At 58.9% G+C, this 13,401-nt stretch overlaps 2 protein-coding genes across 2 annotated transcripts; both read left to right on the plus strand.

Moving 5' to 3' along the window:
* Nucleotides 1-1,624: 1,624 nt before the first annotated feature.
* LTHEOB_7915 (Ca2+ Mg2+-permeable cation channel protein) lies at nucleotides 1,625-5,517 on the plus strand (the record flags this gene model as incomplete). The annotated part of the gene is made up of 17 exons (XM_035517334.1): nucleotides 1,625-1,722; nucleotides 1,955-2,089; nucleotides 2,469-3,086; nucleotides 3,166-3,344; nucleotides 3,394-3,495; nucleotides 3,551-3,638; nucleotides 3,693-3,735; nucleotides 3,787-3,807; nucleotides 3,865-3,913; nucleotides 3,984-4,068; nucleotides 4,125-4,143; nucleotides 4,198-4,214; nucleotides 4,265-4,292; nucleotides 4,345-4,419; nucleotides 4,576-4,610; nucleotides 4,668-4,731; nucleotides 5,032-5,517. The coding sequence occupies 17 exons, from the start codon at nucleotides 1,625-1,627 to the stop codon at nucleotides 5,515-5,517; spliced, it is 2,142 nt and encodes a 713-aa protein (XP_035370934.1).
* Nucleotides 5,518-6,373: 856 nt separating this feature from the next.
* On the plus strand, nucleotides 6,374-7,637 carry LTHEOB_7916 (Zinc finger c2h2-type protein; the record flags this gene model as incomplete). The annotated part of the gene is made up of 4 exons (XM_035517335.1): nucleotides 6,374-6,957; nucleotides 7,035-7,269; nucleotides 7,331-7,404; nucleotides 7,469-7,637. 4 exons carry the CDS (start codon nucleotides 6,374-6,376, stop codon nucleotides 7,635-7,637), a joined length of 1,062 nt encoding a protein of 353 aa, XP_035370935.1.
* Between the last annotated feature and the right edge of the window lie 5,764 nt (nucleotides 7,638-13,401).

A 13,401-nucleotide genomic window follows, 5' to 3' on the forward strand; every position in this document is an offset into this window, starting at 1 on the left:
CAACCACGTCATCGTCAAAGAGATTCTCCGAGCAGTTTTTGGACGCGGCGTCCAGTCCGTGGGGCGAGTCTATCTCGCGCATCTCACTTTCTATTTCGACCGACTGACCAAGAGCGTGTAAAGCCCCATGGACAAGTTCGAGGCCACCTGCTGAAAGCCCATGACTCCCGCGGAATCTTCGCACTCTCTTTTGCTTCGGTGGCACAGAGAGCTCGGATCCCACGAAACCATCGGCTATCGGGCTGTATTTATGGACGCGCTTCCTTGTTCCTTTTTCCACAATTTTCGGGAACCGGAATTTCGACAAATCAGGTGTTTCGCGAGGAGATTCTGGCACGCGAATCATCTGTTTCAACATGCTCAAGCGTTCCATGGGCTTTCTGGCGCCTGCCGTGCCACAATCCTCGGCCGTCGGCGTGTGGCACGCCCGCTGCGCCTGGCTGTCCTCGATGGGGTCAGGACCCTGTAACAGGATTTCGCTGTCATTCCGAGAATCCTACGGCAATATCCGTTAGCAGGAACGATGTGGCTGTCACCCCATGCGCACTCACGTCAGCCACCAAATCTCCCTTAACATCTACATAAACGGAGGCCGGCGCCGTGGGTAGCTGGGCGACGGGCGGATTCTCTCCGGCCGAACCTAACTGCCGATTACCCCGAGGATATGTCGAAGTTTCTCCGTGCGCGCTTACAATCGCGCGTGGCGCGATAAACATATTAGCCGCCTCCGGAGCCGCCGCCGCCGCGTCGCAATCGCTGCAGACGCTGTTCCCACGCGTTTCGTCGCCAACGTCGCAACACCCGGCCTTCTGAGCTGCAGTGGTTGACGATTCACCATCATGGCCACTGCGATGGTTCACGCTTGATGCTGCGCCGCCAGAGATGGTCGCCTGCGCGGGAATTCCACTGTCGACGTCTTCCGCGCCCACGCCCTGGGCATCACATATCGAGATTTTGTGAAGGCTTTCGGAGTCACTGGTCGGTGGTGGTGGTTGGTCGCGCGTGGACTGCTGCTGGGGGGAGCGTTCTCCGGTCTTGGCTGCAGCGTGGTCAGAGGGCGAAGTGCTCTGCGACAACACCACGGGCGGCTGCGAGGCCCGGTGCGCCAGATCCGGGGCCCAGGGCGATCGGATAGCCGCATGTTCGTCAGCAGTGCCGACAGGGCGGCGGCAGCGCCTTGGTGGAGGGATTGCTGGCCGCGGGTGTCTGTGCTTGCGCCACTCAGATTTGCGTGCAGCAGCGGGTGAGACAAGCATCGTGCAGATGGGCGATCCGGCAAGCTGGATCTGGGAGCGTAAGGCTGGGAGCGTCGACGGGCAAAGGAGAGGCAGGCGGCGGCTAGAGTGCTGGGGGCGAGACGAGGGAGCCGCCGAACTGCAGGGGTCCTCGCGCTTGTCGCGTCTGCAGCGGCCCGTCGCGCATGCGCGGCTGCATGGGGGCTGAAGCAAGCGCGCGCTCACGACTCGCGGTAAAGGGGTCTGAGGATGGTCTTTGCGGGGTGGGGATCAGCAAGAGCGGTCAGTAGTGAATTTTAAAATCTTCTGGCGTGGCCAACGCGGTCGCTGCCGAACGCACCTTCCTCATCGTCCCTCTGTCGTCTGCGTCGAGAAGGGTAGTCGCAGTCATGGAAACAGCCACCGTCAAGCTCACCGCGCCGCTCCCTGAGCTCCCTGACATCAGGGATGACGAGAGCTTCAGCGACGTTGCTCGCAAGCTGTCGTAGTACGTGGCCCCTTTCCCCAGACCTCACCCACCACCTTTCCATCCCATTTTCATCTCAATATCCCCGGAGTGGGGCGGAAACGCCTTGCGGGTAGATCTTGAGGCTCTGGCGAGCCGCTCGCTGCCCTGTTGAGGTCGCCTGACCCCCCCAATGGAGATAGCCGCCCGGCCAGAGCCCAGATCTGCTGAATCGGGCTTTTGCCGCAACTCTCGAGCACTGACCGGAATGCAGTTACATCATTGAGGCCGTCGACTCGCCCCTGGGCTGGGAAGATCTCCGCAGCAGCAAGCACATGAAGAGGCTGCAGCCTCTCATCAACAAGCTTTCCAACGAGGTTCACCATGAGGCGATTGTTGCTGCTCTGCTGTAAGTGCCCCTGTCCAACTCGTTCCCGCATCTTCTGACGAATACGGCTTCCGGCAAACTGCGGCTCCAGACGCAGTCTCGCCAAAAGGACGTCGCTCGTCTTGTATACGCAAGCCACGTGTTCGATTGGCTTGCCGAGCATTGCACCGAAGCGGCTGCCGATGGGAAGTTGCAGCGTGTGCTGAGACGAATATATCGTGGCACTCATGCCATGTTCGTCTCCGCGGCATGCTTCAGCTACTTATCGGTCGCCATCTTATCTCGCAATGCTTGGCAAGCCAATCTTGCGCCCCTGGTCTTGACTAAATACAAGCGAAGCATTCCTTACGGCAATTGACGGGTCTGGAGTGCTGCAGCTTTCAGGGAGCTTCCTTTACAGTGCTCTGAAGGGTCATTTCCGTGCCATTGAGAGCGACGATGACCGTGGCATCAACGAGTCGCGCGGTCTTGCGTGCGAAGTTGTAGCCTGGCAGTTTGTGCTGACCTTGTCAGAGAGGGAGGCGCTTGACTACCTTCTGTTTGAGCTTCCGAAGCATGGTGACAAGCATGATGATTCGGACGACGAGGAATCACGTGCTGCGACGCGCGGACGCGCCAATGGCAACGGTCGGCAATCTCACGGAGAGCCGACCGAGAGGACTGGGCTCCTGTCAGACCACCGCACTGCCGGCCATGGCACTGCCAACGGCAACGGCAACGGCCACAGCAATGCCAACGGCAACGGCAACAGCGCTCGTCGCTCTAAGTCGAGGGATTCCTCTCGCTCCACCAACCACCACATCCCTGGCGACGAGTACGAAGCCACTGGTGGGGAAGGTTTTGCCGAACCTTTCTTGAACCTCAACACTCTTGAGATTGCTGCCGTTGCCGGCGCCAAGAAGTTCCTCAGTCAAAGATGCATCCAAGACATCATCAATGGAATCTGGAACGGTGAAATCGTCTTCTGGGAGAACCTCACGGTCGGCGCCGTTAAGAAGCCCAAGTACTACAACAAACAGTAAGTAACAAGTCTCGCCGAAGGAGTTTCACACACCTATGTATGCATGCGTATGGCACTCCCGCTGACCAGTTCCTAGCTTGGGCGACCCGTGGTGCCGTCTGCGTGTGCCGCGGTACATGAAGACTTTCGAGATTTTCTTCTTCTTGTGCTTCCTGGGGCTCTTTTACATCGTGTCTATCCAACGTGATATGGAGAACATCACGGTCACCGAGGTCATCTTCTATCTCTTCATTGCCGGCTTCGCCTTCGACGAATGTAAGTCGAGCCATGTCACGGGTCCTGTACCAAGATTAATCCAGTCTAGGGAACGAGTTCCAGGAGGCGGGTGTCCACTTCTACTCAACTGACATCTGGAGTCTTTGGGACATTGGAATCATCATCATCGGCCTCGTTTTCTTCATTACCAGTAGGCAACCAATTCTGCAGCATGCGACAACGAGGAAGTGGCTAACGGTCTGAAGGAATGATTGGTTTGGCACACGACGACAAGCAGTTGCTGGAGATTTCGTTCAGCATTCTTGCACTTCACTCGCTCTTCTTGACTCCGCGGTAGGTCCAGTCAGCCGTGCTGCCTGCGATCGACGAGCTGACAGATCCTTGCAGTATTTTCTCGCTGCTCAGCCTGAACCCATACTACGGAACCCTGGTAAGTGGCAAATTGCGTGCGGCGTTGTTTCAGCTACTGACCGAGAACTAGCTTCCTTGTCTTAAGGAGATGGTAGGTTTCTGCCTGCAATGAGGCGGTATCTCCAGCGGCGAGCTGACGGGGAATTAGGGCAAACAAATTATCAAGTTTTTGGGCTTCGTACTCATCATCTATCTTGGTAGGTGCCCGGGAGCTGCTGCCTTTCGTGGGGCGTGGACATGACTGACCACGGGTGATTGCTGCTGTAGGCTTTTTCACCACCTTTGCGTTGCTTGCGCGTGGCCATGTCGCTCTGCGCGATACTTCGATCACGGTGCTGAAGGTCTTTTTTGGGTAAGCGGCGATGCCCCACTTCAACGGTTGTGCTTCGCTAACGCTTTCGTTTCCAGTGGCGGAGTTATCGGATTCGTAAGTTTCCCGTGCGCAAAACTGCACAGACTATGTGGCTGACGTTGCTCCCAGGACATCGCTCCAAGAATGTGAGTCTAGACCCGCTCTGCGTGTTGGCAACGATGCTCATTCTCAACAGATCTCCATATCTCGGTCTCCCCGTCATGGTCGGTATCCCCGATGGCACACGATGCGCTGCGCCAGCTAACGCGCGTGTAGATTGTCTTCGTCTGCATGACCAATCAGCTTCTGATCACGTCGATGATGGCATATGTCAACACCAGTCTGCGGCAGGTAAGTTGTGTGTGGAACGGAATCATGGGCGGGTGGGGGCGGTGAAGAATAGCCGCGCTGCTCTCTCGTTTGGGAAAAAGCTGTGCACTTCCCCAGTCGCCCGAGCACACTTTCGGCTAAGCGAAAAAATGGTTGGCTGACAGCTCTTGGTGACAGGTGCTGGACTCATCGCGTGAAGAATATCTCTATGTGTAAGGGCTCAACCGCAAGGCGCACTCCGGGAAGCGCGATGGCTAATGCAGGGGCAGGTACTCGATCTACGTGCTCGAAGCCTCCACTTCGAACAAGCTAGCCTACTTTTTCCCGCCATTCGTAAGTCACCCAATGATAGCATGTCTCTGGCGCTCTAAGCGCTTCCGCGCCGCTGCACAGCCCTCCAAATGCCTGGTCGCGGCCAATCGAAATAGCGACGGCCGGCTTGTTGCTGCATTTTAAGCAGCATGGCGGCCAGTGCGAGTATGGCGGTGCGGTGTCCTCAGGACGCCGTTGGTGGCGAAGCACATGGCGTGCTCTGATTCGCCAGGGCCCGCTCAAGCCACAAATAGGGCTGCATAGCCTGCCAAAGCCGCGTGCCGAACGCGCGATGACGAACCGCAAGCTAACGTCTAACAGAACCTCGTGCCCGTGGTGCTCTTCCGACCAATCCTGATGGTCCTGCCTGCGCGCGCTGCCCGCGGGGCGCGTATCGTGTTGCTCAAGGCGACTCATGCGCCCTTTGTTGGCATCATCTGGGCATATGAGAACTGGCAGGACTACGTCTGGAAGAAGAACGTTGCGCGGCGCGGGACCATGGGCATCGAAACCATGGGCGGCAGACAGGCGCCTGCGACTAACGGCGGGCTGCCGTCGCGTCCGATCAAGACAGGCATGTCGGGCAAGGCGACGGCAGTGCCGGCGTCGCTTGTGCAGGCATCCAGACGCAACGCGCGAGCTGTGCGCCCGGAGCTGAGCGGCGGCGTCGTGCGCGCCGGCACGGTCGCCCCGGCCCCTGCCGACGCCAGCGCTGGCGAGACGATGCGGCTGCTCAAGGAGCTTTCGGCGCAGGTGGAGGAGCTGCGGGCGACGGTGGTCAAGCAGCAGGGGGGCGGGCAGCAGTAGACGGCGGGTGAAGGACGGATCTGGGCGCAGCGCCGGCAGCGGCGTGGGCGCGAGGTGGAGGAGCGGCGGGAGCGGCAGGTCGGGAAGAGCGGTGCGCGGTGCGGAGAGGGCTGCTGGGGCGCGGCAGGATGTGGCGATCGTGCTTGGGCAGATCAGACAAATTTCGCAGGTAGGCACAAGCAAAATCCACAGCTAGGCATCCGTCGACGCCGGCAGCATCAACGTCTCTGTGCTTGCGTGCGTGTGCGGTGGCAGCCAGATTCGGACCGCTGGACGGGCTGCGGAACCCTTTCGCCGGGCCCCCGCTAGTGTGCCCACTACTCAGACCCCTGCTGCGGCAGCCGGGCATGCCCGCAAGCCCCAGCCGGCAAGGGCACTAACGCCGGTTTCCAACACCCTGCAGCTGTGCACTCCAGCATTGGCAAGCGCGCAAGCCTGCGCAGCGCCGCCTCGATCGTCGCCCTTCGAGAACGCGCGCTTTACCGCTCGCCGCGGCTCGCTCGACCGGGTCCTGCACAGGCGAGATGCCTGCCCCCCAAGTTAAGTCCTGAGATTCTGCCTTGCCAGCCCATGTCTTCACCCCACCTCACCGCCCCAATGTAGCAAAAAATACTATCATTTCGTCTGTTGTCCCAGCGGAAGGGATCGCATTGCACCTCTTGTTATATATCTCGCACGCGCAGACCTGCCTCCCAAGTCACTGCCAGCAACGCACTCACCACCGCACTCTTCAATTCTCTTTTGCCATCCACACCACCGCCTCATCTGCTGGACGCCTGAGATCTCTGCGCTGCACAACATAGATCCTGCTGATCCCCGCTCCCGCACTATCTTGTCCGGCAAGCCACCTCTCGTAATGGAAGCAATCTCACCCCGCTCGCCCTCGCAGCCCTCGTCCTATGAGCGCAGCTATGACCAAGCTTCCTATGCGCATCCTTCGACATACCCATCGCCTGCCAGAACAGAGGGTGACACCTCCAACTATATGACGGATTCCATGGTCCTCTACAACCAGTACCCCTCAATGACTCTCCCAAACCACTCCGTCCACCCCGCGCAGACCTTGTATCCACTTTCACCGCACCCCACCGAGGCGCCCTGGACCCCTTCTCTGGCACCCAGCGCATCTCCGGGCATGGCGAACGCACAACGCGGCCGGGTATGGACGGAGCCCTACGAGGTTATGTCGTGGGAGCAATCGTTCTCATACATGCCGTCTGGCTCTCTGGTCGACACCAGGCACTCTCCGGCGCTATCCGACGGCGTCATCCTATCTCAGCGCTCATCCATCTCCTCATACGACCCTTCCCTATACTCTCAGGATGATTCCGACACCAGCTGGATCAAGGCGGAGCCGCAGAACGAGCTTATGAGCGACGAAGATCCAATGCGCGCCGCTCAGCCCTTGACTGTATCCCCGCTGCGACTGGGCAACTCGAGGTATGTAACAGCTCGGAGCTTCAGTCCGCAAGCATCCTCGCTTCTTTCATCGGCATGAGAACTAAGAGATTCAACAGTGAGACCAGCATGGTCAATACCAGCACCGCGCGGACGCGATCACGGAGCGCAACGACGAGAGAGAACGCCACCCACAAATGTGAGATATGTGGCAGGCTATTCCAGCGCAGCTACAACCACAATGCACACATGGATATCCACAACCCCCAGCGGCCGAAGCCAAACGTCTGCAAGACCAAAGGCTGCGGAAGGAAATTTGTGCGGAGGACAGACCTGATCAGGCATGACCAAAGTGTAGGCATCACGGCGCCGTAACCCGTGCTTTAGCGAACGCCGCTGATCTCAATGTGCACAGGTGCATCTCAAAGTGAAGAACCACAAATGCGTAGCATGCGATGCTCACTTCGCACGGAAGGACACTCTCAGGAGGTAAGACAGCCCGCAAGCACACCACTGCCGCACGGCGCCAGAGAACTGACGGGTTCCACGACAGACACACTGAAGACGGGTGCCCCAAGCGCTTCGATGTCATAAACAGGCAGGCGCAGAGGCAGGCGGCGGCCCGCGGCCAAAGGGCAATGCCAATGCACAACAACGAGCTCCCGCAGCACCAAGCAACACCTCAACACATGCCTTCGCTTGGTTATTCGTCCCCGTACTAAACCCGCGGCGGGCCGAGTTCCTGCAGGCCGTCGCGCGACACGGATACGATACACACGCAACGGAACGCTTTGCAATCGGAGTGTAGATAGGGACGTTACTTCATATGGGTGGCATCGTGCGTCATAGCGACCAGCATTTTGCATATGGAAATGGGTGGGCGGCACATTTTTTCGATTTGGTGGCGCATCTTTTTTTCTCCCCCATCGCGGGGCTCCGGAGGCATCGTCAGCACTTGGCGGGGGATGTGATATCATCAGGCGTATGGCAGGGTTCGGTGGCTTCGTGTGTTTCTCTTGCTCATTTTTCCTCTCATGCATGGGCGCTCGTTTTACCGACGAGGGCAATCGATTGGGCGGCTGCGTTGTTATTTTCTGGAGGCTACTACTACCCAATGTGCATTTCTGTTAGACGCGTCAAGCTCATGCATCAGGTGTCGCGGCAGACGCTACTGTGGCTGGTGCCCCATCGGGTCTAGGGGTCGGCATGGCTTGGTGTGCGCAAGTGGGGGTTTCGCGCGTGGGACAGCGAGTATAGCACACCTAATTGCAGCATTGGCAGTATTGGCAGACGACGGACCAGGCCCGTTTCGGATCGCATCGCATTGCCTCTGTGAAGTGGCCTTCCAGGCAACCTTAGGCCCCATTTCGCAGCTCTCCAGGCAGCACTGCGACAGGGCAGGCCGTTTCGCTTTGGCAAGGAAGTGATGTGATGGCCGTGCTGAAGGATTCAGATCCCTGCAGATTCCGAAGAGGATGGGTCCCGGGCGTGCGGTAAGCCGGCGGCCTGGGTGCGTGGAAGCGCGGGAAATGGAGAGAGGAGAGACGTAGGCCTCACGACAGCAGGTTGGGGGCCAAAACCGACGGGCAGCGAGTGCGGCGCAAGGGCTTAAATGGGCCTGCTGCTTCCAGCTTAGCGTTGCGAGCGTATATCCCACGAATCAGGCGGGCGAGCGCTAGCGCACAGGGCATCCGGCGGCTATCAAAACAACGTTCGCGCTTCTGCGGCGTCGATGCCCGCAGCCCCCTGCGTCAGGGCGGCGCCGCGATTTGCAGGAGCCTCTGGCGGCCGCGATTCATGGAGTTGGGCTGTCTCAGGCCACAACCTCGCTTTCTGTCTCTCTCTCGTTCTACCAGCGTGCCGGAGAACGGGTCGAGCGCGCCTTATCGACGGCTCTGATGGCAAGTGGAGCCAGCGGCCGCCCGTGCTCCGCTAATTGCGTCTCCATGCGTGTCTGGCCCGGCCGACGACCTCTCCATCGTCCTGTTTGCCTGCCTGCACGCGCGCTCTTGGGCTGGGCTCGATGCCCCCGCCGGCCGGGGCCGCAGTGCTCGTGCATGGCCAACGCGAGACATGCCAGAAGCAGCGCTGTGGACAGATGATCTGGGTATGCCCCTGGCCCGCAGGCGTCAGAACTTTATGCCGAGCTGACGGAGTCTCCAGGGCCTGAACGCTGCCGCGCATATCGGCACGCTTCGCACCGTCGCTTCGCCGTGCGCGCCCGCCCGCTACCCGCACATGAGGTGATCGTGCTGGCCGCTTCAAGTATGGCATCCTGACCGATCTGGCAGCGCAAACGTAGCCGGCCGTATCTGCCATAGACAGCTCCGCGGCGAGGGATATCGACTTCTTCTCCCTCCGCTTCTCGGGCACTGGGGCCACCCGCTGCGCCTGCCGTCGCGCCTGCCTCGATTGCGCGCGCGCATGATGTGCGGCTTCCGTTTTCCCCGTCCCGCACGCTCGTTTGCTTGCTCCACGCTGTGATTTCGCATGGACACTGGACCCTGCCGCCACCACCGATACAACGGCCGCCATCGAGCACTGGTGATCTGGCCAACACATGACCGCAAGCTGCTGCGAGCGCGGCCGTCTTCCTCCTGGGTGCATGCAGCTCTCCTCTTCGGTGTGGTGGCTCGCACCCGTCGTCGCGTCCACGGTCCGCTGAGCCCTCGAGAGAGCACGAGCCCGGGGCGGCCTCTCTACCAGGCCCGCTCCTTGCCCCGCCGCCCAACCACCACGCACACCACCACCCGCTGCACCCTGGCTACCTGGACGGCGGCAGGCCGTTTGACCGCGATCGCATGGACGATGGCACTTTCGATTGCCTGACGAATCACCGCGCCACCCGCCGCGCCACCAACACCCGGCAGCGCTGTGACTGGCGCCTGCGCGACCACTCGAACCTCGAGATTTTGCAAAACTCCAGAGCTTGATCGCAATCCGGCCAATCGACAAGGGACCCTCTCGCCTACCTCGATGGCGAGAAGCACATCTTGCCCATGCCGAGTTGAGACACGCACCCACATACGCACAGCTTTACGACTTCATGCTAGTGCATCGATGACCAGCGCGTAGGCGAATTCGTCTGGAGCAGCCAGTCCTGCTACTTCGCTTCGGCCTGGGTCCATCTCCTCGTAGCAGGTGCGGAACAGCTCTTGTCCCGCAATAGGAACTCGACCCGATGACCCTCCCTTCTCTTGGGACATAGTGGCTTCGAGCAATGCCGTAGCATTGTACCTGCTGATCACTTCGGATAAGCTGCTCGCCTCTTTGCGTTGTGCAGGTCTCACTATCCCTTCTGCGCCGTCGTGAGCGGCCAGATTCGGCGCGTTCAATGTGATGGCAGTGTCAACCTCATCAAGGCCCCGTTCAACCCAGCATTTCTACGTGAGCCGTCAGCCGTTCGGATCGCAGCGCCATCGGGACACTAGGACCTTCTGAGCTTATCAGCTACAGCAAGCCACACAGTATCTCACCCGCCCACTGGCTCCTACTACTCGCTCGCCTGCACGAAGTCCCGCTGCCGAGGGCCACCCCGTCACTCTCACCAATCACGACGTCCATTACAGCTCCCAAGGAGATGGCTGCTCCCGGCTAGCTGCCCAGCCAGTCCTCTCCACGGAAATTTCTCTGCCAATGCGCCCATCCACGCGCGGATTCCCGCTGGAGCACTACATTATACGTTTACGCGCGCCAAATGACCGCCACAGGTGCACTTCATCGACGATCACATGCCCAACTCCAACGAAAGATGCGGACATGTTTTACCTGTTGCCATCCAACTAGCTGTATCTTCCGCGGCAGATACCGTCAAGTTGGATGTACAGTTGCCATGCAGAACTCCAACAGTAGGTGCCGTTGCCAAGACAAGAACCGCGTCATGCTCGGACATAGAGCCTTCCTACTCCGCCCCGGTTCCGTGCTTCGTTTGATCGCCCCCTCCGGTGGCCGGGCCCCATCACAGACAATTGCGGCGCATCCCCAACGCCCAGGCCCTGGTGGCTGATGAGCGGGAGCATAATTTCTGCTGGGTCCATCTGTGCCCTCCTTCCTTGTTCGTCCTGGCCTCTTGACACTCACGTATACCTCCAACACCACACTTTGCAACAACTCGCCCCCCTATTGACGCTTCTTCTACTCTTTTCAACGCCTTTGTGTCGCCTGACTTGTAGAGATACACAATCTGGCCTCCTTCCAGTTCGAGCTGGATGGCTGACACAGAGTTGCAGAAGGATTCGTTCCAGAAGAAATCAGCCCCACCATACGGCAACACCAGACCAACCGAAGGACTAAATGAGCTCTCGGGTACGGCTTTCCCTGGTACTGGGACGTGACGATGTGACCGCGATAGTGTGACAAATACCGGCCGCCAGGACAAGCTCCCGTGTGAATGTTACACAAACTGAACGCCACATATGCAATCCATGTAAAGTCGGAAATCATCCATTATCTGAGCTTCTCCTGGGCCGCCTGGGCCTTTATCCCTCCTTTCAGCGCCTGCGGATTTGACGAGCACTGGTACTTAGCCGGCGTTGTAGTGTGAACAATGTCCATCATCTGCTCTGCGCCACCAACACTCGCTTGATGTGCCGCAGCAAATGCGGCGCTGTAGAAATTACCCGCGCAGATCTCCGCAGCACGTTCCACACCACTCCGCATATCCATGGTATGCCGTGGCTTGTGTATCGGTCTCGACATACTCTGTTGCCGTCCTCTACGCCCATTGAAACGGAATTATCCTTCCCATGCAATGCAGCAACAGCAGAGCGGCGGCATTCTCCTGCGGAAGGAAGCGAGAAGCGGCCAGCCAGCGCAGGGAGCGCGACTGGCAGAGAGGTCCGTAATATCCGTAGGAAGTAAGCCGAGGGGAGTCAGGCCATGTTTCTTTCTCCATCGCTCTTTTTTCAGACTACATGGGATTTCGTGTGCGCGCCAGCTCTGATCAACCCACCCACCCAATCACTAGGGGACCACCTGAAGCTTCAATATCATTTTGCATTTCACTTACGACACTCTCATGAAACCTCTCCACACCCCGGTGTCGGGCGCTACTGTGCTGACACGCGAGCGGATCCCGCCGCGCCAATACGCCCGGGGCTTACTGCCGGATGCCGGACGTGGGATCAAGAACGTGTGGTCTGTGCGGCATGGAGACGGCAGCAGCACGGGGGATTGGATGGGCGGTCTTGCTCCTCTTTCCCTCACAGGGAAGAGGGAGGGAGAGGGGAAGCTGCACGATGGGTACAAGATCATGCGAGAAGCGGGGGCCTTACATGGAGTGGGTGACCGATGAGTGGTGTACACGCAACAAAGATACTCTGATGGCAGCGCGCGGAGGCAATAAGTGTTGGCGCCTGTTGCTGCTGACAATTAGGGGTCATGTTTTGTCGTGTTTGCACGCTGGCGACGACTGATCGCTACTTCTTATGGGATCTCGGTATGCACGACTCGTTGATCTGCTTTGGCATCGAGGTCTCGACTTTTCCGTCCCGCTCTCTGTTCCTTCGCGCGTCATTGGCAGGGAGTGCGCGGGCCGCGGACGCCTGCTGAATGCACATTCGATCTTCTCTTCTTACTGCTTCATTTCATTTCTTCTCGTATCTCTTTTCTCCACGCCATTCTACTCCCCACATAAGCTCGGAGCTTACATGCCTGAGGAACAGCCGCCATCTTTTTTTTTTTTTTCGTGTTCGACAAGCAGGCGCGTGCGCGTGTAGTCCAGTAGGGAAAAGAGAATGGCGGGACGGGAGGAAGTGGTGGTGGTGTGTGCGTGAGTCTGTGCACACGTTACACAACAGCGATCCTGCAAAGACCCGCCCGGGACAAAACATCGGGTCTGCCCAAGGATTCCCAAGAAAGATCGGCTCTGGGCCCTGCCCCTCTTTCTCTCCGTGATGACCAAGGCTGAAGGGCCACTTGGACAGTCACACCGTCGCTCTTTTACCTCGGAGGTCGAAAAAAGGGAAACGAGAATACAAATCCAGAGGGAAAATGTGCGATGAGCCCCACACACTCGTTCACGAAAGAAGGCACATAGCACCACTCCAGCTATCACCTGGACCACCTTGTGGCTGGTGTTTGACTTTTCGTTCTGCTGCCTTCCCGCGGCGCCTCGGCCCACTGACGGGGCGAGTTGGCGGGGGCATTTGTGTGTCTGTGTGGGAAAAAGAAGGGCAGCCGGCTGGACCCGGCTCCCAAGACGGTGTTCACGAGTAAGTAAAAGTAGGTTGGAAGGGTTTCGCCGCCGTTGGTGCTCCGGTCGGGCCGTCTGAACGAGGTGCGTTCGGATGCGCACGAAAGCGGCGGCGGACAGCGTGGGCCGGTGGAAGATTGAGGATGAACGAGCATTTCTGCGGGCAGGATCGCTACTCTTGGCTCCGGGTCCTTTTTTCCTCGCTACATGTGCTTGCGTGTTACGGACGAAATGCCTCGCTCCCAGTGATTGACTGCCCTGACCCCGTGCATGACGAATTGCCTCCGTCTCCA

Source organism: Lasiodiplodia theobromae, assembly GCF_012971845.1.
Source record: "Lasiodiplodia theobromae strain AM2As chromosome Unknown scaffold_24, whole genome shotgun sequence".
NCBI classification, from domain to species: Eukaryota; Fungi; Ascomycota; class Dothideomycetes; order Botryosphaeriales; family Botryosphaeriaceae; genus Lasiodiplodia; species Lasiodiplodia theobromae.